This window comes from Antechinus flavipes, chromosome 4 (assembly GCF_016432865.1).
Source record: "Antechinus flavipes isolate AdamAnt ecotype Samford, QLD, Australia chromosome 4, AdamAnt_v2, whole genome shotgun sequence".
Taxonomy (NCBI): Eukaryota; Metazoa; Chordata; class Mammalia; order Dasyuromorphia; family Dasyuridae; genus Antechinus; species Antechinus flavipes.
Genome location: NC_067401.1, coordinates 95463391 through 95487353, shown reverse-complemented (window position 1 = coordinate 95487353; position 23963 = coordinate 95463391). Strand labels below are relative to the sequence as shown.

Sequence of the window (23963 nt, the reverse complement as noted above, 5' to 3'; positions counted from 1 at the left end):
CAAATCTTGATTATATTTAATTGAAGGTAAAAAACCTGAGTTCCTCAATACAAAACAAAAATTAAGTAAGCCTACATTCAAGTGCCAAAGTGATAATTTTACAAATCCCAGGAGGTTCTTGTAAGTAGTATTGTGAAAGTATGAGAGTACTAATTCTATTTTTAGTAAAAATTAAAATAAGAACAAAGAAATTCTTGAATTTTAATTCTGACTTGAATTAATTTTCCTATTTTTATGTTTTATCTATAGCCTTTACTTATATATTATCTTCCTTTCTAACTATATCTCTGCAATCTATGACTTAGTAGATAAATCCTAAAGCACATAAAAGAATGACTGCTCCAGAGTCACAAAATTAGTAAGTGTTAAAGGAATTTAATTCCAAGTGTTCCCGATTCCAAGACCAATAATCTATTCATAATAATACTAAGTTGCTTTTATTGGTATTTTTTCCTTATCTCTCAGATTTTATTTTTTAAAAATTAAGAATTTATTAAAATCTTATAAAAACACAAAAGTTCTAAACATAAAATTAAAATAACATAGCCAAGTACCTAATTACTGGTAATATTCTTTAAAATTGCATACTTATACATTATGAAATAACTATAATAGTATTTTGGAGGTACTTTCCCAAAACCTGGTCTTACTGATGACACTGCTGCCTATGACTCTTTTTTCAATTACTAATTGAGACATATATTTTTGCCTTTATAACAAATACAGAAGAAACCCGCACATTACACAAAATGTGTCACATAGCAAAATTTGTGTTGTTTTGCTTGATTAATCAAAGAACTCTATTCACTCAAAGCCAAAACATATTAAGATTTTCAGATCTGAACACTTGATTTAAAATACTTTATCAAGAAAATTGATATTTCTTGTTTAGATGAAGGAATATTTATAGAAAATAATACCAGTTCTAATAATAATACATGCCTGTTGTTTTTTTACACTGCCAAAAAAAATTTCACTATCTCGAACATTTTCAATATTTCACTTAGCCTTTAAGGCTAATAGAATAATAAGAGAACAGTTTAAATAGTGTTTTGATACTAGACGATCATCTAACGGGTCAATAGTTAAGTTGTGGCAAAATCTGTGTTCTGATCATTTTTATCATTATATGATTTTTGTCCACTTTAATTTGTTCATACAAAGTAACATCAAGTTTCATCTTTAATAAGAGATGAATATAGTTTGAAAATGAGTTTGTAACTCTACAATCTCTAATTCTTACCCGAGCAAAGAGAAAGACAAATGCACCTGTCCCACCAATCTCATGCAGAATTCCCTGAAGAGATTTGTATTCAGTAGGCTGGAGACACTTTAAATGATGAGGTTCCAACAAGAAGCTTTGAGCCTCTTTTAAACTGAATGGTCTTTGAGATTGTACAGCTTTTACTTGCCCTTTAAGTCTAATAACTGGTTCATAGATTGTGTACTGGGTAGGATGGCAAGTCGTATAAACTACAGCAAGAGCTTCCTGAAAAATAAATTATATTTTCTTCAGTGACAAATCTTTTTAACAGTGATAAAATTTCTAATTAATCTTTCCATTTTTTTTCTATAAAGGGAAGAAAATTATTTCACTCAAGGCACACCAACCTTTGAAATGAGAGGCAAAGACTACAAAATCAACCACATCTAGAAACATTAAAAAACCAAAGCCTAGTTGGAATTAAAACAATAATAAGAACATGGTGATAAATTTAGAAAAAGCTATTCCTTTGTTTTAGAGTTGTTCAACCAAATTAAAGATTATTTCAAAATACCTCATTCTTTTTACTATAATAAAATATGAAAAGTAGCCAAACCTAACTATAATAAAATAGAGATTTATTTTTTCCTAATGCAAGAGGATGTTAAAGTTTTAGTTCAAAGTCATTTTAAAATAAAAAATATAGGAAAAATAAGGGCAGCTAGATGGTGCAATGGGGTAGAATACCAGCCCTGAAGTCAAGAGGACCTGAGTTCAAATCTGGCCTCAGACACAATGCTTTCTAGCTGTGTAACCCTGGGTAAGTCATTTAATCCCAAATGCCTCAGCAAAAAAAAGAAAAAGTATATATATGAAAAATATGTTAAATAATATAAAACAGAATCCACCCTACTTGATAGATTTTCATTTCCTACTAGTTCCACAATATAACATCAAAAAGGTAGTTATTTTAAAATCATATGAAATATCCCAAAAAGTTTCAAGTTTTTAGAGCTTTAAATTGTACTAATTTAAGGATATTTTCTTTCACTTTCTTTATTTTTGTTTTTTTTTTCTTTTTGAAATATGACTAATGTGGAAATATATTTTATCATGATTTCACAGGTATAATAGATATAGTATTTCATGCTTTCTCAATTGGAGAGAAAAAGGTGAAAAGGTAAGAGAGAATTCAGAATGGACGACAAAATCTTTATAAATACTACACTAAGATTTTGGGAATTTTGGGGACACCGCACAACATACAATAAATAAATCCAAGGCATTATTCTTTCTCAAAAACAAACAAACAAACAAACAGATGAAAGCAAAATATTAATACTTAATTACATTAATAGTTAGCATTTATATAAGTGCTTTAAGGTTTGTAAGGTTACTTTATTCAAAAATATTATCTAGTTTGATCCTCACAACAACCCTGGCAAAGAGATGCCATTATTTTACAGATGAAGACCCAGACAGATAAAGGTTAAGTGAACTGATCAGGGTCACATAGCTAGTAAATGTCTAAGGCCAGATTTGCATTCAGCTCTTCCTGATTTCAGGTACAAAGCTCTATCCAAAATACCAACTAGTTCTCTTGAATTATTAATGTATAGTCAATATGTGAATAATATTTTTTTAATTCTTGAGAATTTTCCATTACAAATTATAGAAACTCTATTTCAAGTTCCATCTCATGATTCCCTTTCTCTGTTTCTCATGTAATATTAATGTTCTTCCACTAAAATACTAACATAGCACTCCATTATTGTATGGCGTTAACTCTGGGTTTATAGAATCATAGCAGAGTACAGAAGTTTCTGTCAACGTTAAAAGGCTTTAATTTAAAGGCAAAGGAAAAGAATATATATCTGTCAATGGAGGAACAGCCTAAATAAACTTGGAAAGATTCATCTCAGAAGATTCAATTTTGTTTGATTCTTTTGGGAGAAGTGTATTTAGCTGCAGAAAGTCTACTAAGGTAAGGAAGGGTGCTATACCGATGGTGCTAGAAACATGTGAAATAAATAGGACAATTTTTAAAAGAATATCCTTATCAAAATTTGTGAGTATAATGAAAAAATGAAGTAATCAAAACCATCAATAAGAAGGTAATCAAAATATTAATTTCATTAAATTTTTATAGACATTAATTATCAAAGCAATATTAATCTTTTAAGAAAGGCTTCATTACGGAAGTGAAGACAAGATGGAGGAATAAAGATAGGGACTTGTCTGAGCTCTCTCCTAAAGCCTTCAAATACCTTTAAATAATAACTCAACAAATTTCAGAGCATCAGAACCCATAAAAAGATGAAGCAAAACAATTTTCCAGCAAAGACTACTTAAAAGGTCAGCAAGAAAGGTCTGTTGCACCAGGGTGAGAGTATATCTCAGCCCCAGTACCAGTAAACCAGAAGTGGGTCTTAGGACCATGAATCAGTGGCGGCAGGGGTGGTTTGCAGACCTCTCAGCCTACAGACACCAAAGATTAGTTGGAAATGTGGCAGGAAAGGTTTGTCACATTAGGGTTCGAGGGGAGACACAGCAAACCAGGAGTGGGCCTTATAAGCCACTGAATCTGCAGTAGTAGCAGCAGCAGCAGTGGCAGAAGTCTTAAACCACAGATGTTAAGGGGACCGAACAGATCAGAAGGATATTATGGGCTCTCTTTGCTAGCACTGAAACAAGACTTTTACTCTGCCCATACTCAGTTCTGGGAACTCATAGTTCCAGGGGAAGGAGAAGCAATAGCACACTAGAACTTATAGCCACCGTGGATCAGGGACCCTCCTCACAGTTTCAAATTAGAAAAGAGTTTTTGTGGTCACTCACAGACCAGAATATAGACCAAGGAAAGTAAACATACCTCTCCTTGGCTCACATCACCCTCGAAGAATTGAGAAATTATATATTCCTAAAAACATCTCTGAAAATAGTTGTACAAAATCCCAGAAGCTTGGGACATTGAACCCTCCATCCTGGAACAGGGCCCTACTTTAAGAATTATCGCCAAGTAATAGGCTGAGGAAATGAGCAAACAATAGAAAGAGATTCAGACCATAGAAAATTACTATAATGACAAGGAAGATCAAAACACACACTCAGAATAAGAAAACAAAGTTAAATCTCCTACAGTCAAAATAAGAATTGATTTCAGGCCATGAAAGAGCTCAAAAAGGATTTTGAAAATCAAGTAAAAGAGATAGAGAAAAAACTGAAAGGAGAAGTGAGAATGACATAAAGTAGTACAAAAAAACCAATAAGAAGAATGCCTTAAAAAACAAAATTGGCCACATGGCAAAGAGGGTACAAAAGCTCACTGAGGAAAGTAATTCCTTAAAAATTAGAACTGAACAAATGGAAGTTAATGACTTTGTAAGAAATCAATAAATAATAAAAACAAGCAAAGTACAATTTTAAAAACCCCAAAAGAATGAAAAATTAGAAAACAATATGAAATCTCACTGGAAAAACAAGTGACCTGGAAAACAGATCCAATTATTGGTCTACCTGAAAATCATGATCAAAAAAACAAGCCTAGATATCATCTTTTAAAAATTACCATGGAAAACTGTCCTGATATTCTAGAACCAGAGAGTAAAAGAAAAGTGGAAAGAATCCATCAATCCCTCCTAATAGATACCCCAAGATGAAAACTCCTTGGAATGTTATAGTTAAATTCTAGAACTCCCAGGTCAAGGAAAAATACTGCAAGCATCCAGAAAGAAACAATTTAAGTATAGTGGAGCCACAGTCAGGATAACACAAGATTTAGAAGCTTGTATATTAAAAGAACTGAGGGCTTGGAATAAGATATTTTGAAGCTAAGATTAAAACCAAGTACCTACTTAGCAAAACTCAGTATAATCCTTCCAAGGAAAAGGTGGATGTTCAATGAAGTAGAACACTTTCAAGCATTTGTAATGAAAAGACCAGAGCTGAATAGAAAATTTGATTTTCAAATATAGGTATCAAAAGTAACATAAGAATATAATCAAGATGGGAAAATCATAAGGGATTCAATAAGGTTAATTTGTTTACATTCCTACATGAGAGGATGATACGTATAGTTCATAAAATTGTTCTCATTTTTAGGGCAGTTAGAATAGACATAGACAGAAGGTATAGGTGTGAATATGAAAGGATTATATGTAAAAAAAATTATGGAATGAGAGGAATGTACTGGAAGAAAGGGAAAAGGAAAGGTGGAATGGCATAAAAGAAATAAGAAAAAGCTTTTACAGTGAAGGGGAGAGTGAAGGAATTAATCTTATTCTCATCAGAATTGATTCAAAAAAATAATAACAGTCATACTCAATATGGGTATAGAAATCTATTTTCTATAGTAAAATAGGATGAGAAAAGATTAGGAAAAGGAGGAGGTGAGTGATAGAAGAGAGGGCATATCAGGAGAGGAGTGGTTAGAAACAAAGCATTTTTAAGGAGGGACAAAGTGAAAGAAGAGAGAGAATAGAATAAATGTGGGGAAATACAGTTAATAATAGTAATTGTAAAAAGCATTTTGAAGCAAATTTCTCCAATGATGAAGACCTCAATTTCTCTAATTTCTCAAACTGAGTCAAATTTATAAAAAATATGAGCCATTCCCCAATTGAAAATGACCAAAAGACATGAACAGTTTTGAGATAAACTAATAAAACTATTTATAGCTACATGAAAAAAATAACTTACTATTAACTGGAGAAATTACAATTCTGAGCTACCACCTCACACCTATTAGATTAACTAATGAAGCAGAAAAGGAATATGACAAATGTTGGAGAGAAAGTGGGGAAAATGAGACATTAGAGCATTGTTGGTGGAATTGTGAACTGATTCAACCATTCTGTAAAGCACATTGGAACTATTCCTAAAGGCATAAAAATCAATCATACCCTTTGACTTAAAGCTACTACTAGACATATATCTCCCCAAAGATACTTTTTTTTAAAAAAGGAAAAGAATCTATAAATGCAAAAATACAGCAATTCTTTTTCTGGACAAAGAATGGGAAACTGAGGGGATGTCCATCAATTGGGGAATGGCTGAATAAGTTGTGGTATGTGAATGTGATGGAATACTATTGGTCTGGGAGAAATGATGATCAGGATGTTCTCAGAAAAACCTGCAAAGTCTTCCATAAGTTCATGCAAATTAGAACGTACTGTGTACAAAACAACAGCAATGCTATGGGATGATCAGCCATGAATGACTTTGCTATTTTCAGCAATACAATGATCTAAGACTACTATCCATAACCAGAGAAAGAACTGATGTGTCTGAATACAGATTGAAGTGTATTCTTTTTTTTTTTTAATTTGTTTTTCTTTAGGTATTTTTTTTTTCAGGGAGAGGGGAGGGAGATCTATACTTTGTTTTGCAACATGACTTTCGTGAAAATATTTTGCATAATTTCATATGTGCCTTCTCAGAGGGAGGAAGGGGGAGAATCTGGAACTCAAAATTTAATGTTAAAAATAAAATATTAAATTAAAAAAGCAAAAGGTTTCATTAATGTGGTTTATATATACATCTATTCACAACACAAAAATAAAAATAAACATTTTTATATAGGAAAAGCTATTTTAACAGCAAAATTTGGGACCTATGGTAGAATGAGTCAATATGACAAATATTAAGTACCTACTATACACAGGGAATTGCACCAGCTACAGTAGATACACAAGGAAAAAAAAGAATAAGGTTAACATGCAAAATGAAACTTTTCCTGATTAATATTGCCTCATTAATAAATGACTCATATTTATCCCCCAAATTCATAAGTGACCTGCAAAACTGCAAAGTGCTAGAATAATGTTATTATGATTCCAATAGCCCAAGTAATAAAAATTCTACAGAGGCAATGGGCTGAATATCAGAATGTATCATTTTTCAATAGAAATCATATTTAAACAATGAAAAATCAAGAAAACAAAAGAGAAAGATTCCCAAAGCTTATTTAAACAAAGAATTCTGGGTTATAACAAAACAAACACAAACACACACAGTACTATGAAATTCTCTAATCACTTTTCAAACTTACAATTAAGAGGTCAATGTCCACATCTTTCTGTGTCATAAAGAGTTCTCTAATTTGTTCACACTGCAGAATTTCTTTATTAATATATTTGGAGTAATAGTTTCCTGATTTGCCATATTTACAAGGCATTAGAGAAGTGTAGTCAGGTCCACAAGCATAGAGATAAAAGGCCTCTTGTGAACCAATCTTGGCTCCTACATTGGAGGAAAACAAGTAGTTAGTTCTTCAAAATGTGCCAGCCACAATTATTCATAAAAAGCATGAATCTGAAAGTTACAGTATTTTCTTTTGTTTTTGTTTTTTTAAGTTTTTTTTTGGGGGGAAGGGTTATGATCACGAATCATAACACAATTAATTCCTTCTCTCTCTGTATTTTGTATGTACATGATTGCTTATATGCTGTTTCCCCATTAATACTGTGAACTCCTTGAGGGCAGCAATAATGATTTTGTCTTTCTTTGGAACTCCATGTGTACACTGTAAATGTTTAATAAATGTCTGCTGGCTGACATAAAAGTAAGGAAACATTATTGTGCTGTAAGAAACAATGGGCATAAAGATTCAGAGAAGCATAGACAGATTTATATGAACTACTACAAAGTGAAGGAAAACCAGGAAAATCATAATGACGAAAACAAATCAAATGGAAAAAAACAACAAAAAAATCTAAACTGAATGTTTTGATATAAAGCTTAGAGAAGAATTTTGAGAAAACATTTACCCTTAGGGGCAGGTGGGTGGTGCAGTGGATAGAGCACAAGCCCTGAAGCCAGGAAGGCCTGAGTTCAAATTTGATCTCAGACACTTAACACTTCCTAGCTGTGTGACCCTGGGCAAATCACTTAACCCCAACTGCCTCAGGAAAAGAAAAATAAAAGAGAAAAAACATCTTCCCCTTATAAAATGCTATATATAACACCAAATTTTTAAAATGTTGGTTTTGCTGAATTATTTTGTATTTCTTCTTTCTTTTAAAAAAATTATTATAAGGAATGGTTCTTTGGGAAGAGTTAAATGGGAGTATGGTAAGAAACAGATGCCATAAAACCAAAAGATATTAATAAAAATATATTTTAAAAAGAACAGTAACAGTAATGAGACACATGACACTAACAAGCTTATTTTTTCAAAAAGGGTAAAATAAAAGTGAGACAACCCAACCATAGAAAGTTACTATGGGAATAAGAAAAAATGGGGTTCATATTTAGAAAAGGATACTGAAACTTAAAAAACTCCTCTTATCCCAAAGAGTAACATCAAATGGACCCCCATCTCAAAAGAACTCACAGAAGAACTTTAAAAAAGACTTTAAAAATCAAATGAGACTGAGGAAAAACTTTTTTAAAAATAGAGAACAATTCAAAAAAAATAAGGAGATTATGAAAAGAAATTCAACCAAGTAGAAAAAGAGATTCAGATTTCTAAGGGAAAAAATGATTCCTTGTAAACTAAACTGGGCAAGGGAAAGCTGCTCAAATTACAAGAGATCAAGAACTAATAAAATAAAATATAAAGAATGAAAAAAAATAGAAGAGAATGTGAAACATATCATAAGAAAAACAACATATCTGGAGAACAGATCAAATAGAAAAAATATAAGAATAACTGGACTATCTGAAAGCTATAACAAATAAAAAGCATATAGATATATTAAAACCCAATATAATTTTTAAAAAGTATCACCAAGTGTTAAAACAAGAAGAAAATAAAAACAACAACAACAAAATCCAATCACCACCTGAAAGAGATCCTACAAGAAAATCCCATAAGGATATCATAGATAAATTTTGAATCTGCCAGATCAAGGAGAAAATACTACAAGCAATAAGAAAAAAATTAAAATACACTGGAGCCATAATTAAAGTAACACAAGACCTAGCAGTGACTCCATTAAAAGACGACAGATCTTGATATTCTATAGATCAAAGAGCCAAAGAACTAGAATTGTAGCCAAAAATATCATACCACAAATTAAATATAATCCTGAATGAAAAAAAAAAAAAAAAAAGGATTTTCAATGGATTGTCAGACTTTCAGGATTTTGCTATAAAACACCTGAACTCAAATGAAAATCTGACATATAAGATCTAAGAGAATTATCAGATAAACATCAAATATTCATCATATCAAACATCATACTTTATGCTTTATATGTGGAAATGTAAATCATATGTCTAAGACTATCACAAGTAAATGGATACTTTGAAAGAAATATTGGGGTAGAAAGGAGTATGATATGATTCTAAATAGCAAAACCAGGTCAAAAAAGACTAGTAAGATTTTATGAATGAAGTGCAAGAGCAAGAACTGACACAGGAATTAGTTGTAGGAGAAGGGTTGGTAGTTCTGGAACCCTACTGTCATTAAGAATGGGAGAACAATACATATATATCTAGAAAAGTATAAAAGTTTTCTAAATTTTTTAAGAATTAAGGAGAGGGAAAATAAAAAAGGGGGGGATAAAAAGATGTGTAGATTAATTGGAGTGGGATAAGGTAAAACAGATTAATGGGAACGAGATAAAGAGGCAAGGAAAGGATGAGGGGAGAAATAAATGGAATCCTTGGAGGGGAGAGGTTAAGAATAGCCAGGTAGGTTATTAGGTAGAAATAGAAGAATTAGCAGGGATAGGAAGTAAGAGATATACACAAACAAGTAATAGCCAGATAGACAGGGATAGGAAGTAAGAAACACACACAAACAAAAAATGTGATCAGTGTTAAAATTTATTAGACAAAAAAATTAGGGGCAGTAATCTTTGATCTCAAATCAAAAGACAAAAAATTAGGGAAACTTCACTATATGTAAGCCATATTAATTTTGTTTTAAACCATTTACAATAACTAGATAGAGTAAGATTGGAATATTGCTGTGGTATGATGAATGAGATGGTGATGAAATGATGATGTGTTGGTGAATATAGAAAAATAGGGAAAGACTCAGCTCTAAGAAGGATGATATTATCCACATTCAAAAAACAAGAGGTCAAACAAGTGTAGTACAACCTCCTATAGACTGTATGTGCATGTATCAGTGCATATACGTGTATGATTATAGGTATCTATGTAGATGTATTTGTATATATGTGTGTATATATACATACAAACATAAATATATCTGTGTTTAATTGTACCTGGTTGAGGGAAGTGTCAGAAAAGGAAAAAAAAAGAATAAAGTAAAAAGTGTACCACAAAGAACAAAAGAAAACCTATAAGGAAGCAAAAGATAGATGGACACTTCTGAATATAATGTGTTTTATTATATATGCTTTCTTGAAATAGAAATTTATTGTTACACATTTTGAATCCTCTCATGTTCTGCTGGGTACATAACAATGTTCTTTTTCTGTTTTTCTTTTTTCTATTTTGTATTTTAGTTTTAAATAAATACATTCATCTTTTTAAAAAAGTGATAAGAACCAACACTAGCTGAATGACTGCAGAGAAAGCAATGTATATGAAAGATGCTGGGGAAAGGTAAAAATGACAAGACAGCATTTTAGATGGCATAAAAGCAAAGACACCAAAAAAAAATTTTTTTTAAATAAGACAAATAGACCCTAATTACCAAACTTTCTTAGAAATTCTTCAAAGAGTAAGAACATACCATTGAAGAGAAGTAAATTTCCTAGATCCCATCTTCCAGTCAATCGTAAAAATTCTTCTTGGGATGATGAGCAATGGCCAATCATGCAAAATGTTTTATTGCTGTCAGATGATAAACTTGTTCTCCTGGGAAGTGTGTAATCCAAAACTACATCAGACTTCCTAAAATTAAAATTAAGTCAGTTAAATTAGCCCATTAGTACAAAGTTCCAAGTATTAAAGCAAGTATTTAGTAATATGAAAAATCAAAGTTGAAAAACTCTTCTAAAACTCTGTCCGTTTTTATGTATGTAATTTATTTTGTTTACAGATAATTTCCACCATAAAAACAATGTGATTAGGCCCAAAGTCATTGTGCCTCATATAGTGCAAACCATGAAATAGGATTGTTAAATACTTGTTCATTAAGTGCTCCCTCCAACAACAGTAACAAAATTCTTATTTTTTACCCTCATTTATATAATGTGAATACTTATAATCTGTATTTAATCAATGATTTTTTTTTCCCTAATGACCTTTTTTTGTTTACATTCTAGTCTTCTACTGAATCATAATCTACCTCCTAAGCCATGAACAGGCATGCTTAGACTTTGCCCTGGGTCCTTCAGCCTACCTACAGCTCTTTCCTAATAATCTTATCAGCTCCCATGACTTCAGTTATTATTTTTATACAGACGACTTTTGAATCTAGGTCTTTGGCTTTTATTTCTCTCATAAGCTCTAGCATAGATATTACTACTGCTTGCAGGACCTCTTCATCAAAATGTTTCATTTCCATTTTAAATACATCATATCTAAAACTACAAACTCGTTCTGAATTTCTCCTAATCACCTTTCACCCTAACTTTCCTATTTCTAAAAAAGTCATCCCTATTCACATCATCAGTCTTTCCTTCACATTAGTCTTACCAATTCTAACATAAAATCTTTCACATTTAGGAGCAACTAGGTGATACAGTGGATAGAGTACCAGCCCTGAAGTTAGGAGGACCTGAATTCATATCTGGTTTCAAACACTTAACACTTCCTAGCTGTGTGACCCCTGGGCACTCCAATTGTCTCAGCAAAAAAAAAAAAAAAAAAAAAAAATCTTTCCCACTTATCCTTTTCTCTTTCTTATTACTAGTACCTCAGTTCTAGCCTTCATCACCTCTTAATTAGTTTCCCAATCTCCAGTCACTCCCTTCAACAAGCCATAATACCCAGATATGCTAAAATAATTCTTATTAAAACATACACCATTACCTGGTCAAGAAGGTACAGTGACTTCCTAATGCTTCTAGGATAAAGTATAAATTTCTTTGTTTGATATTTAAAGTCTCTAACAATATAGACTTAGATTTGTCTATTGTACCTCACACACCAGTATCTAAACAATCTCCCCTATTTGCTATTCACCATATCTGAGATTCCACATTGTGCCTTAACATTTAGAAAACACTACCTAATTTCTACCTCCTGGAGTCCCTCATTTTCTTGAACTTTTAGCTAAATGGGTTGCTAAGCGGTATATGGAAGAGTATCACCTACAAGTTGTCTTTCTTAATTCCTCTCTTAGTTAATTCTCCCCTCAAAAATTATTTTGCATTTGTTTTCTATCTGTTTCACTGTATACAGGTTATATCCCCAAGAAGAATATAAATTCCTTGAGAGCACAGGCAGCTATTGGTGTTGTTTTAGTCCTATAATATAAAACAATAAAACAATACCTTGTACAGTATGGACAACACATTTTTGATGATGTCAATTATTCTTTAGGATGACATTTATATTGCCCAATGAAATGCCTTATTTGGGAAATCTTAACCAATAACTATCATCAGTTGATAAAAGTAGTCACAAATTAATAAAAGCTTAGAATTAGGAAAGCATTAGGAAGTCACTGTACCTTCTTGACCAGGTAATGGTGTATGTTTTAATAAGAATTATTTTAGCATATCTGGGTATTATGGCTTGTTGAAGGGAGTGACTGGAGATTGGGAAACTAATTAAGAGTTGCTTTGCCTAGGATCACACAGCTACTAAGCTTCTAAGACCAGATTTGGTATCTTGACTCCAGGTCAAGCACTCTATCCCCTCTACCACCTACCTTCCCAGTCTCAAATTTAACCTACATTATTTTCATTTTCTCCATCATTTTCTTATTTCTACACAATCATCAAAACCCCTGATGTGTCCTTATTTGTTGATTTCATTTATTGTGAGGATAATTACTCATAATGAAAATCTGAAACAACTGGCTGTCACAAGCTAGTTTGAAATGGCTCTAACACTCTAGAGGCTGTTGTATAAAGTTAAAAATCATTCATGGTAAAGTGTACAATGTGTATTTTGAAGTAATTCAGAGATAGGACTGTATGGGGAAGAAAGGGGAGTAGAAATTAAATAAAGGCAAACACTTAGAAACTTGTGTACCAACATTTTTTGGCTTAGTAACTTATATGACAGGGAACATATAGCCATTTCAAAGAAAGGAAAGCCATTTATAGTGTCTGTATCTTCCCTCATCTATGATCAAACACTTAACATAAGGTTCTAGGACCCAGTTCATTAAACTTTGTACTAAAATGGAAACTGTAGTGTCATCCTTGATTCTGTATTCACTCTCACTCTAAATATTCAATGCTGCCAATCTTATCAAATTTTGTTTAGGCCCCCCTGTCTTCACACAGCCACAACATTAGTTCAAGTCCTCATTCTCTCATTTGTGAATATAAAAGCTGGTTTCAGGATTATCTGTTCAATCATGAAAGAGCATTTTTTAAATTTTTCTACCTCCCTCTCCCGCCAATTAAATTATTATTCTTATCTTTTCTCCCTTTTACCATCACACTATTTTACAACCAATACTTTCACTTCCTTACCATTTAATACCTCCTCAGTTCCTTGTAATTTGCTTCCTTTTCTATTACTCTTCTGTGGTCAAAAGTCAGTTGTTCTTTTTATATTTTGAAATTTCCTTCTTTCATTTTAATTCAGTAGCTCCTGATCCTCTTTGCAATCAAATATTGTAATGATAAGGTACTAGTCTAAATCTCTTGTTTTACCTATCTACACCTTGAAGGTGACGATCATCTTTATATATAGATTATTACATATCTTTATTTCCAAAAGTTTTTTCAAGTTGAAGATTTCCATATTACCTAGCTTATAAGGTACATCTACTTAGATGATCTTGACTAAAACTGAGAAAGTCACTCATTGCCTTCACTTCTTCTCATATTCTCTTCTATGGAATCTTCTATGGATTCCATAAGTCTTCTAAGCCTATGGAATCCATAGACTTCTAACCTTGTCATTCAACTGAAAACTTTTCTCCATACTTACTAATTATTTTTAATCACAAAATGTAATGATTTATCTTCAATACTGATCTTTCTGATCTCTCTGTAGCACTGGACACTGGTGATCACTTTCTCCTACTCCTATACATTTTCTCCTCTCTAGGCTTCCATGACACTCTTCTCCTGATTCTCTTCTCATTCTTCTTGACTGGTTCTTTTTCCATATCACATCCATAATATCTCCCAAGGTCTGCCCTGAGCCCTCTTCTTTTTCAGCAACATTATCTTACTTATTGATTTCATTAGCTCCCATGTATTTATGCGGTAGTGTCAAACTCAAACAGAAAAGGATTCCTATGGACAGCATACTGACTTAGCCATAAATTAACATATTTGTGTTGTTATATTTTTGTTTATTTTGTTAAACATTTCCAAATTGCATTTTAATCTGGTTCCTTGACTTAATACTACCTCTGTATTATAAATTACCATTTCTATGCAGATTATCATATCTATATAATCAGACCATATCTCTCTCCTGAGCTCCAGTTTTAAATCTTCAACTTTTACTGGACATCTCAAGCAGAATGTCCCATATTCATCTCAAATTCAATATATCAAAAATAGAACACAGTCTTTCATACTCTTCTTACCAATTTTGCCATTACTGTCAAGAAATCCACCATCCTATTGAGCACAGAGGCTCACAAACTCTTCTCTTATTCCTCTCCAATCTGTAACCAAATTTTGTCACTTGTGCCTTTTTTTTAAACATCTCTTACTTATATTTCTCTCTCTGCACTGTCTCTCACAACCTTAGTCCAGGCCCTCCTCATATCTTATCTCAACCACTTTCTTTGAACCACTGCAACAACTTTCTAACTTTTGTCTCCCTGCTTCAAACTGCTCCCAATCAAGAGTATGCTGGTATACAACTGGCTTTCTGGGGAAAAAGAAAAGGACCTATAACACACTTTTAATTTGTCATTGTTGTCTAATTATTTTCAATTGTGTCCAGTTCTTCATGACCTCATTTCAGAATTTCTTGATAGGGATACTAGAGAGATTTGCCATTTCCTTCTCCGGTCTATTTTACAGGTGAGGAAACTGAGGCTAACAAGGTTAAGTGCTTTGCCTAGGATTACACAGCTACTAAGCTTCTAAGACCAGATTTGGTATCTTGACTCCAGGTCAAGCACTCTATCCCCTCTACCACCTACCTTCCCAGTCTCAAATTTAACCTACATTATTTTCATTTTCTCCATCATTTTCTTATTTCTACACAATCATCAAAACCCCTGATGTGTCGTATTTGTTGATTTCATTTATTGTGAGGATAATTACTCATAATGAAAATCTGAAATAACTGGCTGTCACAAGCTAGTTTGAGATGGCTCTAACATCTCATCCCCCCTCCAATTTATCCTCCACAGAGTTGTTAAGGAGATTTTTTTTTTTTTTTGGTAAGTGTGGGTAGGCCACATCAGTCCCTTCCTCATCTCTGAACGTGAACATAAACCCTCTCCATTTCTATTTGAGATTATCTTACACTTACACTGCATTCATCTCATGTGTATGACTTTTTTGCATACTGTATCTCCCATTAGAACAAGAGCTCCTTGAGGGCAAGCACTGTTCATACCTTTCTTTATATCTTAATTTTTTTAAATTAAGATAAGCACTTAATAAATGCTTAGTAATTGAGCAAGTGGAGAGAGGTTGTCATAAAAGTCCAGGTGAGAGCATTCCTGAGATGGAGGCAAAGAACATGGAGAGATGTGGCAAAAACAGAATCAGATGCATAGGGATGGTAAAGAAAAAGAAAGAGGAAAACAGAGCTTTGGGATTTTGAATGCAGTGACTGGAAAGCTCATGATGCAAGAAAAGGAGATAAGTGTTTCTATGTTTACTGAACACATACTGATCTATATATGTCCTTTTAGCCTGTATCCCTATTGTCCATCACTTTCTCTTCCCCTCTATGATAGTATAGTCCTCTTAATTTTCTTATTCCTCAATTCTTCCCACCTCTTATAACCATCCCCTTCTGCTGACAAAACTCATCATGACTATCATTCTGAGTAATCCTTTCACTTTTCCTTTCTCTAGCCAGAAGAAACAAAGGAAATTCCTACCCAAGTTAGTGTTTTCTTATAAAATCCATTTGAGTCAAGGCAGATAACTGCTAAAGGTCTAATCATTGAAAACATCCCTGAGAATATTCATCTAACTCCTCCATGCTATAATCCTTCATTTCCCCTCCTAATCTCTGCTTCTACTACATTCCAAGAAATGTTCACAATCATGATGAATAAATTTTTAATTTGAGCTTGTTTTTTCCTTCTAGAGAATTGTAAGATTCAGAGTTCAAAGGAATCTCAGAGATCATCTAGTTCAAATCTCTCACTTTCAATAAGTGGTAATACAGTATAATGAAAAAGCAAAATGTGAGAAGCCAGGAGAGACTTACTAGATTTAAATATTTCCTCTAACCCTTATTATTCATACATCTGGGGCATTTACCTCATAGGATTTTTTGAAGATCAAATATGATATACAAACTACTTTTTAAAACTTAAAAGCATCACATAAATAAGAACTGTTACTATTATTGCTGCCATTTGCAAGGTCACAGAGTTGTACCTATAATAGGACAATGTAACATCAGAAGCTGTTTTTATTGTTATTATGTAAGAATAAATGGATGCCCATAGATATTAAATATTTTTCTCAATTTTAACATCCTAAAGGACAAAGACAGGGTCTCCTGTTTCTTTTATATTGATTTCCAGTTTAAGTTTCTAAGTGGTTCAACTGTTTTTAAAAAAAATACAATCTCCTCCAAAATAAAATATCTCTAACAATAAAATGGGAAAGAATAATGTTTTTCAACAAAATATTTCAAAGATTTATTCTCTAAGATACTTTTCTTTCTAATATGAAAGGAAGAGGGAAAAAAAAAGTTACAAGGATGAATTCCTAGCTTATTAAAAAAGTTAATTGTAACAAATTCATTTTAAAATATATTTCAGAAAACATGAAAGATTAAGTTTTAAATTAAAATCACATTTAATAAGCCATTCTCTAAAACACATCATACCTCTGACCAGAGACCCATATAGAGAATGTCCCATGGATATTCTTTTTTCCTTCAGGCTGCTGTATATATGTTAATGCTAAATGTTGCCATTTTCCCAAACGGAAAATATTCTCCTGTGATTCAACTTGTGCTAGCAATCCAGCTTTCATATCATCGTTTGGATCCATGCACATACTCCAAAAAAACAAATAAAGCAAAGAATGACAATGTAAAAAAAGATGAATTTAATAGTTACAAGTAAATATTTTTTAACAAGTAAATGGAATTAAATATCTTAAATCCTATCATGTTATCTTAGGCTACTCATAAATTTCATTCATCAATTTTGTTAAAACAAGCAAAATTTGTATAATCCAGTTATTAAATGATGTACACATTTTGTTCATACATAAATTATTTTTAATACAGTATTTAATTTATACTAGTTACCTTTCATTTTTAGGCTTCCTTTAGGAATATTTCAATAGTAGAAATAATTAATTTATTTTCTAATGAACTATTTGGTTTTTGTTTCCATATTTAAATAGGAAACCCCCAATTTATATAACTTATGCGATAATTTAAGATAATCTACATAGGAAAAGTATTTAATAGTATCCCAATAGTTGTTCGAAAAAGAATTTTCCTAGACTATAAAATAATACTTCCATTAATATCTGGTCTTTGTAAAATGTAGCTAGAATAATTTAACATCAAGATTATTTTTATGGAATGTTACATTCATAACTAGGAGAGTAGAACTTCCCTCTGTTTCTAGATTTTTTCCTGTCATTCTAATAATAATTTATGGTAGCTTTTAATATGAAATTTTAAAATAATCTATTTAAATATGTTAATAATGAAAGGGAAAAAAATCAATACCGAAAGATGAAAGTTCCAGTACTCAAATCAGCCCACACTTGTATCATCAATGCTTTGGAACCTAATGAAATCATATGAATACAACCTTCTTCTACAAGTTTCTCCCCAGGATTCATATATTCCAAACTTTCTGATTTGCTTCCTTCTAAAACAATAAGCAGATATTAGAAATTATTTAATTAAAATAATTAGAAAACAAAAATTTAAAAATAAATTATTTTAAACCTAATGCCTTTATCATCCAACCATTTAAATCACTAATAAAAGGAGCTTTGAAACTCTAAAAATACTATTTTTTCCCTACAGAATATTATATATAGTAAATACTTATCTTTTAACAAAAAGAAGTAAGTCCTTTAAAGTAATTTGTGAATTTTAATATTTCTGCCTTTCATAAATGAAGTACCATGGCTTGAAAGAGAATTATAAATATGTGCCCTGTACTTGTGGAAGTATTGCTGAAGGATTTGTGGATATAATTTAAGATTCAGATGAAATTTCAAATATCAGGTCTGAACTATTATAACTAAAAGGTCACAAACTCTTCAGTAAGCTATGATAGATTTTGAAATCATCAAGAGTCTTGAAAGATACTTACAATTAAGGGGAGTAACCTGCATGAAGATTCAACAAAAAAAACTAAGAATTTGTCAGTGAGAAAGGAGGAGAACAAGGAGAGAGCAGTATTATGAAAACCTAGAGAGAAGACTATCAACTTCTCTTTGATAGTTCTCCTATCAAGGAGAAGTTGATAAACAGTATCAAAGGACACAAAGACATCAAGAAGAAAGAGGATTTTGTAAAGAACATTAGGTTAGTTAATTACAAGATCTCTACTGGTAATTTAGGAGAGAAACATTTCAGTGAATGATGAGATCACTAGCTGGACTTGGAGAATTATGGAGAGTGAGAAAAGTGGAGACTACTGTGATAGATGGCCTCCTCAAGGAATTTAGCCTCTGAAGGAAGACAAAATATAAAACAGGTAGTGGGGATGAAAACATCAAATAAAGGATTTTTAAGTTGGAGTGTGTGTGTGTGTGTGTGTGTGTGTGTGTGTGTGAGAGAGAGAGAGAGAGAGAGAGAGAGAGAGAGAGAAACAGAGAGAGACAGAGACAGAAAGACAAAGAGTAACAGAGAAAGACAGGGAGAGACAAGAGATACAGAGAGTGAGAGACAGACAGACAGATAGTGTATTCGTGGGCAACAGGGAAGCAACCAGTAGACAGGAAAAGACTGAAGTTGATGATACAGAAGAATATTTACCGGAAAAAATGGGATAAAATGGGATCTGGGGGGAGCCATGTTGAGGGAAATGTCTTAGGAAAGAGAAAGTTCACTTCTTTGTGTGAGACAGGAGTGAAGGAAGAAATAATGGAGGAAGATACAGGAGAGATGGGAGATGAAAGAGTAGGAGAGAGAGAGAGAGAGAGAGAGAGAGAGAGAGAGAGAAAGAGGACTCAGTGAATGGTCTCAACTTTTCTGATGGAAGAAGTACTATAAGAAGTTTGAGGAAGAATGAAAAGATTTGGAATAGTTGCTGCGGTGAGTGCTGCAGTGAATTGACAGATTTAAGGAACTGGGGGTATTTACACTGAAAAAGACTTTGGGGGGGAAATAATCGCTTAATATTTGAAAAATTATCCTGTAGAAAAGGAATGAACTTATTTTGGTTAAGAACAAGAGGGCAGAACTAGAAGCTGCAGAGGCAGATTTGGGCTTAACACATTTTTTAAAATAAAGAGCTAAAAACAAACCAAAAAATCGTTCCTAACAAATTATGTAACTTGACTGGAGAACAAACTATCTAAGAGGGCCATAGGTTCCTTATTACTAAAGGTCTTCAAAAGATGGATTGTCGAGAGATATTATGGAGGGAATTTCTCTGCTATAAATGATTTTCAAAATGGATGCAACCTGATTCTGGAACAACAGTTAAAGACAGAATAAGAGCGAGTATTTTCAGAGGTTTATCCATCCCTTGTCCCCAAGTGCTTTTTTTCTGCACCATTCCCACAAAGATCACACCTAGACCAGTTCATTCAATTAGTCCTGAGACTAATGGAAAGTGAGGAAGAGAGAAAAGTTTAGGGCAGCAACAGGACATACAGAAATAAAGAAAAACAGAAAATGAGTAAGAAAATGTCATGAAATAGAAAGGGAAAAGAATTCTTATGGTTAGTTGGCAAGGACATCTGTTTTTAAGATGAGTACGCATAAGTCAGAGACTGCTTGTATAAGGAAAAAATATTAAGAACATGTTAACAGCAAAGTCAGAATGTTTCATATTACTTTTCTAAAATCCTCAAAAATTTCTTTAGCATGCAAGTCATATGTCATTCATCTTATAAAAGAAATAAAAGCAAAGAATTTCATACCTGTATCATCAAGACTGTCATCTTGAATAAATGATGATTTTTTTCTTTTCTTTATCTTCTTTACTTTTTCTAAGATACTTTCTGTTTCATGAATACTTTCCATATTAAACCACAAGGAAATACTGAATCCTTCTGACATATGTGGCCAACAATTTTGCCCAACCAAAGGCAAGTGAATTGGGGCTACATGCCAAGACGAAAGAAGTTGATGGGGGAAAATCTCACTATCAACTTCTTTCTTACTTTGAGGAAATTTTGCCCTTTTTAGCAACCCAATAGCCTTATTGTTGAGAATACTGCTATATTTTTGTGAAAAGGAGTTGCTGCTTATATTTGGTATATGAAGTAAAGGGAAGGTTAGATATTGTAATGGACTCATATTAATACCAGTCTCAATAATTTTCAGGACACCCTTAAGAAGAATTTCCTAGAGAAAAAAGAAATGAGCATTTATAATTGATATTATCACATATATAAAAATTCTTTAGAAACAAAAATTTACAACTAAAGAAATAAAAGCCAGCATGCAAATCAGAAATCTTACTGAATTACCTGCTATCCCATTATGTAATTATTTTGGTTAGTATGAAATATAGAGCACATGTTTATATTTTTAAATATAATTAATTCTTTAAAAAGAAATTGATTATAAATTACATAACCCCATAACTTTGTGATAAACCAGCTTAAGAATTTAAGAATTTATAATATAAAGAAACATTTCTAGTAGTAAAACTTAGCTAAGTTCATAACATAATTATTAACATTTTAAAAATTATATTCTGACTTTTCAATTTACTCCACATCTGAGATGGTTAAATATATCTATGTGCAACATAAGGGGAATAGACAGATTCAGAGCTGAGACAAAGTATATGAACTCCTATAAACAAGTTTCAAAAATTGGATCTCATATGGAAGTTTTTGAGCCTTCTTACTCTAACACATGAAATTTCAAATAATATGAAATAAATATTCATGTGTATCAGAGGACAGAATTTTCTGACAATAAACATGATAATACACACTTATTAAAAAGCATTATTAGAAAGTTTTCAATGTTGAATCTTTTATCTAATGAGTCACACCTCATAAAAACCAACTGGTATATTTACACCAAAATCCCAGCTCTGTCTATAATAAAACTTTGGTTTAAAATATCAATGAATCCTTCCTTTAGATCACATAAATAAATGGGAGAAGAAAAACAAAGGAAACCACTGGGAAGGAGAAAATGTAGAACACTATAATTATAATGATATGCCAGAATTTGCACTTTCTGAGTACAGGTACAGAATATATCTTTTATACATTTGTATCTTTAATGGCTAACATAATATTTTAATAAAAATTCTATAAATAGTTATGATTGGTGATGTGGTTAATGATACTAAATAAAGAAGCGAGGAAAAGTGAGAAGCACATCTAATAGTTATATAATCAATTAATGATTATCTAAAAAGTAAAAAAGGATAGTGATATGGATAATCTTAACCATGTCTAATTCAAAAGTCAATTATATTTAGCTATAGAATTCACCATGATAATTTTAAAGTCATGGTTAAGCTCCTAATTATGTTCTTTAGGCTGATATGAAATGTTTGAATTTCTTTGACACAGGTTTATGGTAGTATGAAAATGTAGCATAACTATGTAAGTAGAGAAGTTCCAATGGTATTGTATAATTCAGACAAAATTATCCAAAATTCAATATAAATAACTATTGAATGCCTATGGATGATTGATATCAAAATAATGCATTCTGGTAAATAGCTCACAAGTCATTTAATAATTATAGCATATTTACTGTAGAAGGAGATTTCTCCAGAAATATTCTCAATAGAAGGGTTAGTTCTTCTGAACATGTTCTTGAACTCATCAGGGACACCAAGAGATCCATCAGTACCATTTGACATGCTACATTAGTCAAAGAAAAGGGGAAAAAAGACACCACTAAATTAAGAGTTCTATATAAGTAATTTCAAATCCATCCATCCATCCATAAAATCCAAGTAAAATCAAATCCATCACTATCATAATGTGCATTAATAAATTCATTAAAGAAACAAAGAGGTAACTAAGAGAATTCAACTGTAACATTTTTTAAAAAGAACATTAGCATCATATACACACCAAAGATATTTTTTAAAATATAAATGTAACATTTGATAACTGAAACTTAAAACTTAACAATAATTTTAATTCTAAAAAACATTTTGTTCTCTTAGTACCTCACAAATATTTAGCTTATAACTATAATTATTTAAAAAAATCATTTTACAAATTAAATGTTTTTTAAAAATATTACTATGTATAAGTGGTAATCATTTTAATTCACCAAAACTTGTTTAAGCTTTTAAAAATATTATACTATAAATAGATGAAAATAAATATAGAACTAGTCTATAGTGCTAAACAGACATTTATACATCTATGTGAATCTATACAAATAAATATAGCATTATCTTTCTGTATCTGTATATACAGATATAGAGGCAACTAGATGTTTCAATGGATAGTACACTGGGCCTAGAGGCAGGAAGACTCGAGTCTAAATCTAGTCTGAGACACCTATTAGCTATGTGATCCTGGCAAATCGCTTAATTTTTGTTTGCCTTAATCCAATGGAGAAGGAAATGGCAAACCATGCCAGTATTTTTGCTGAGAAAAATCCCACAAACAACATGGTTCACGTTTTACTTTAAGTTTACATAAAAACTCAATAAGTAGTAGACCCTTGGACTACTATAATAGTAGATATCCATAGTTTTTTTTTTAATAACTTTTTATTGACAGATAATTTTTTACAACATGCCAGGGTAATTTTTTACAACATTATCCCTTGCACTCACTTCTGTTCCGATGTTACCCCTCCCTCCCTCCGGCCCCTCCCCCAGATGGCAAACAGTCCTTTACATGTTAAATATGCCACAGTATATCCTAGATACAATATATGTGTGCAGAACTAAACAGTTCTCTTGTTGCACAGGGAGTATTGGATTCAGAATTAAGAATACTTAATTTATAGCAGGTGCTTAATAAATGCTTGGTAAGTCTGAAAGAGCAAATTTATCCTGAATGGAATTTTTAAAATTATGAAAATATGAAGTTTTCAAAAGATTCTGTTAGGGTCTATTGGAGATTTTTTTTTTTTTCAAACTGCAGGTGAGTGGATTTTGAGATAACAAAATGCTTAAAAGAGAACCACAGGGGTATTAAAACAGAAATACTCAAATGGACCTATAATCTCATAGATTTGATGTTCCCTCCTGTAACTCAAACCACAACCCATTAATACTTGCTTATTCTAGGTAAATCTTGACCACAACCTCCTATAAATTCAACATAGGGGTGCTATTTAACATAGTCAAGGCTTTCCCTGACCTCTCTTGATATTACATAACAGTGAATCACACAAGCTGGCAATTATATTGGAATGTCCATCCTCCAACTCAGCTCCAGATGACAGCCAGGGCCAGGGAGAG

The 23963-nt window shown here is 32.0% G+C and overlaps 1 protein-coding gene across 1 annotated transcript in view; it reads right to left on the bottom strand.

Annotated features, from left to right (window-relative positions):
• LYST (lysosomal trafficking regulator) overlaps positions 1-23963 on the bottom strand; it is a 201967-nt gene that overhangs the window by 111387 nt on the left and 66617 nt on the right. Inside the window, 7 exon segments of the mRNA XM_051993556.1 lie at positions 1244-1489; positions 7254-7444; positions 10857-11017; positions 17240-17413; positions 18101-18245; positions 20479-20905; positions 22286-22395. Coding sequence (XP_051849516.1) covers positions 1244-1489; positions 7254-7444; positions 10857-11017; positions 17240-17413; positions 18101-18245; positions 20479-20905; positions 22286-22395 — 1454 coding nt within the window.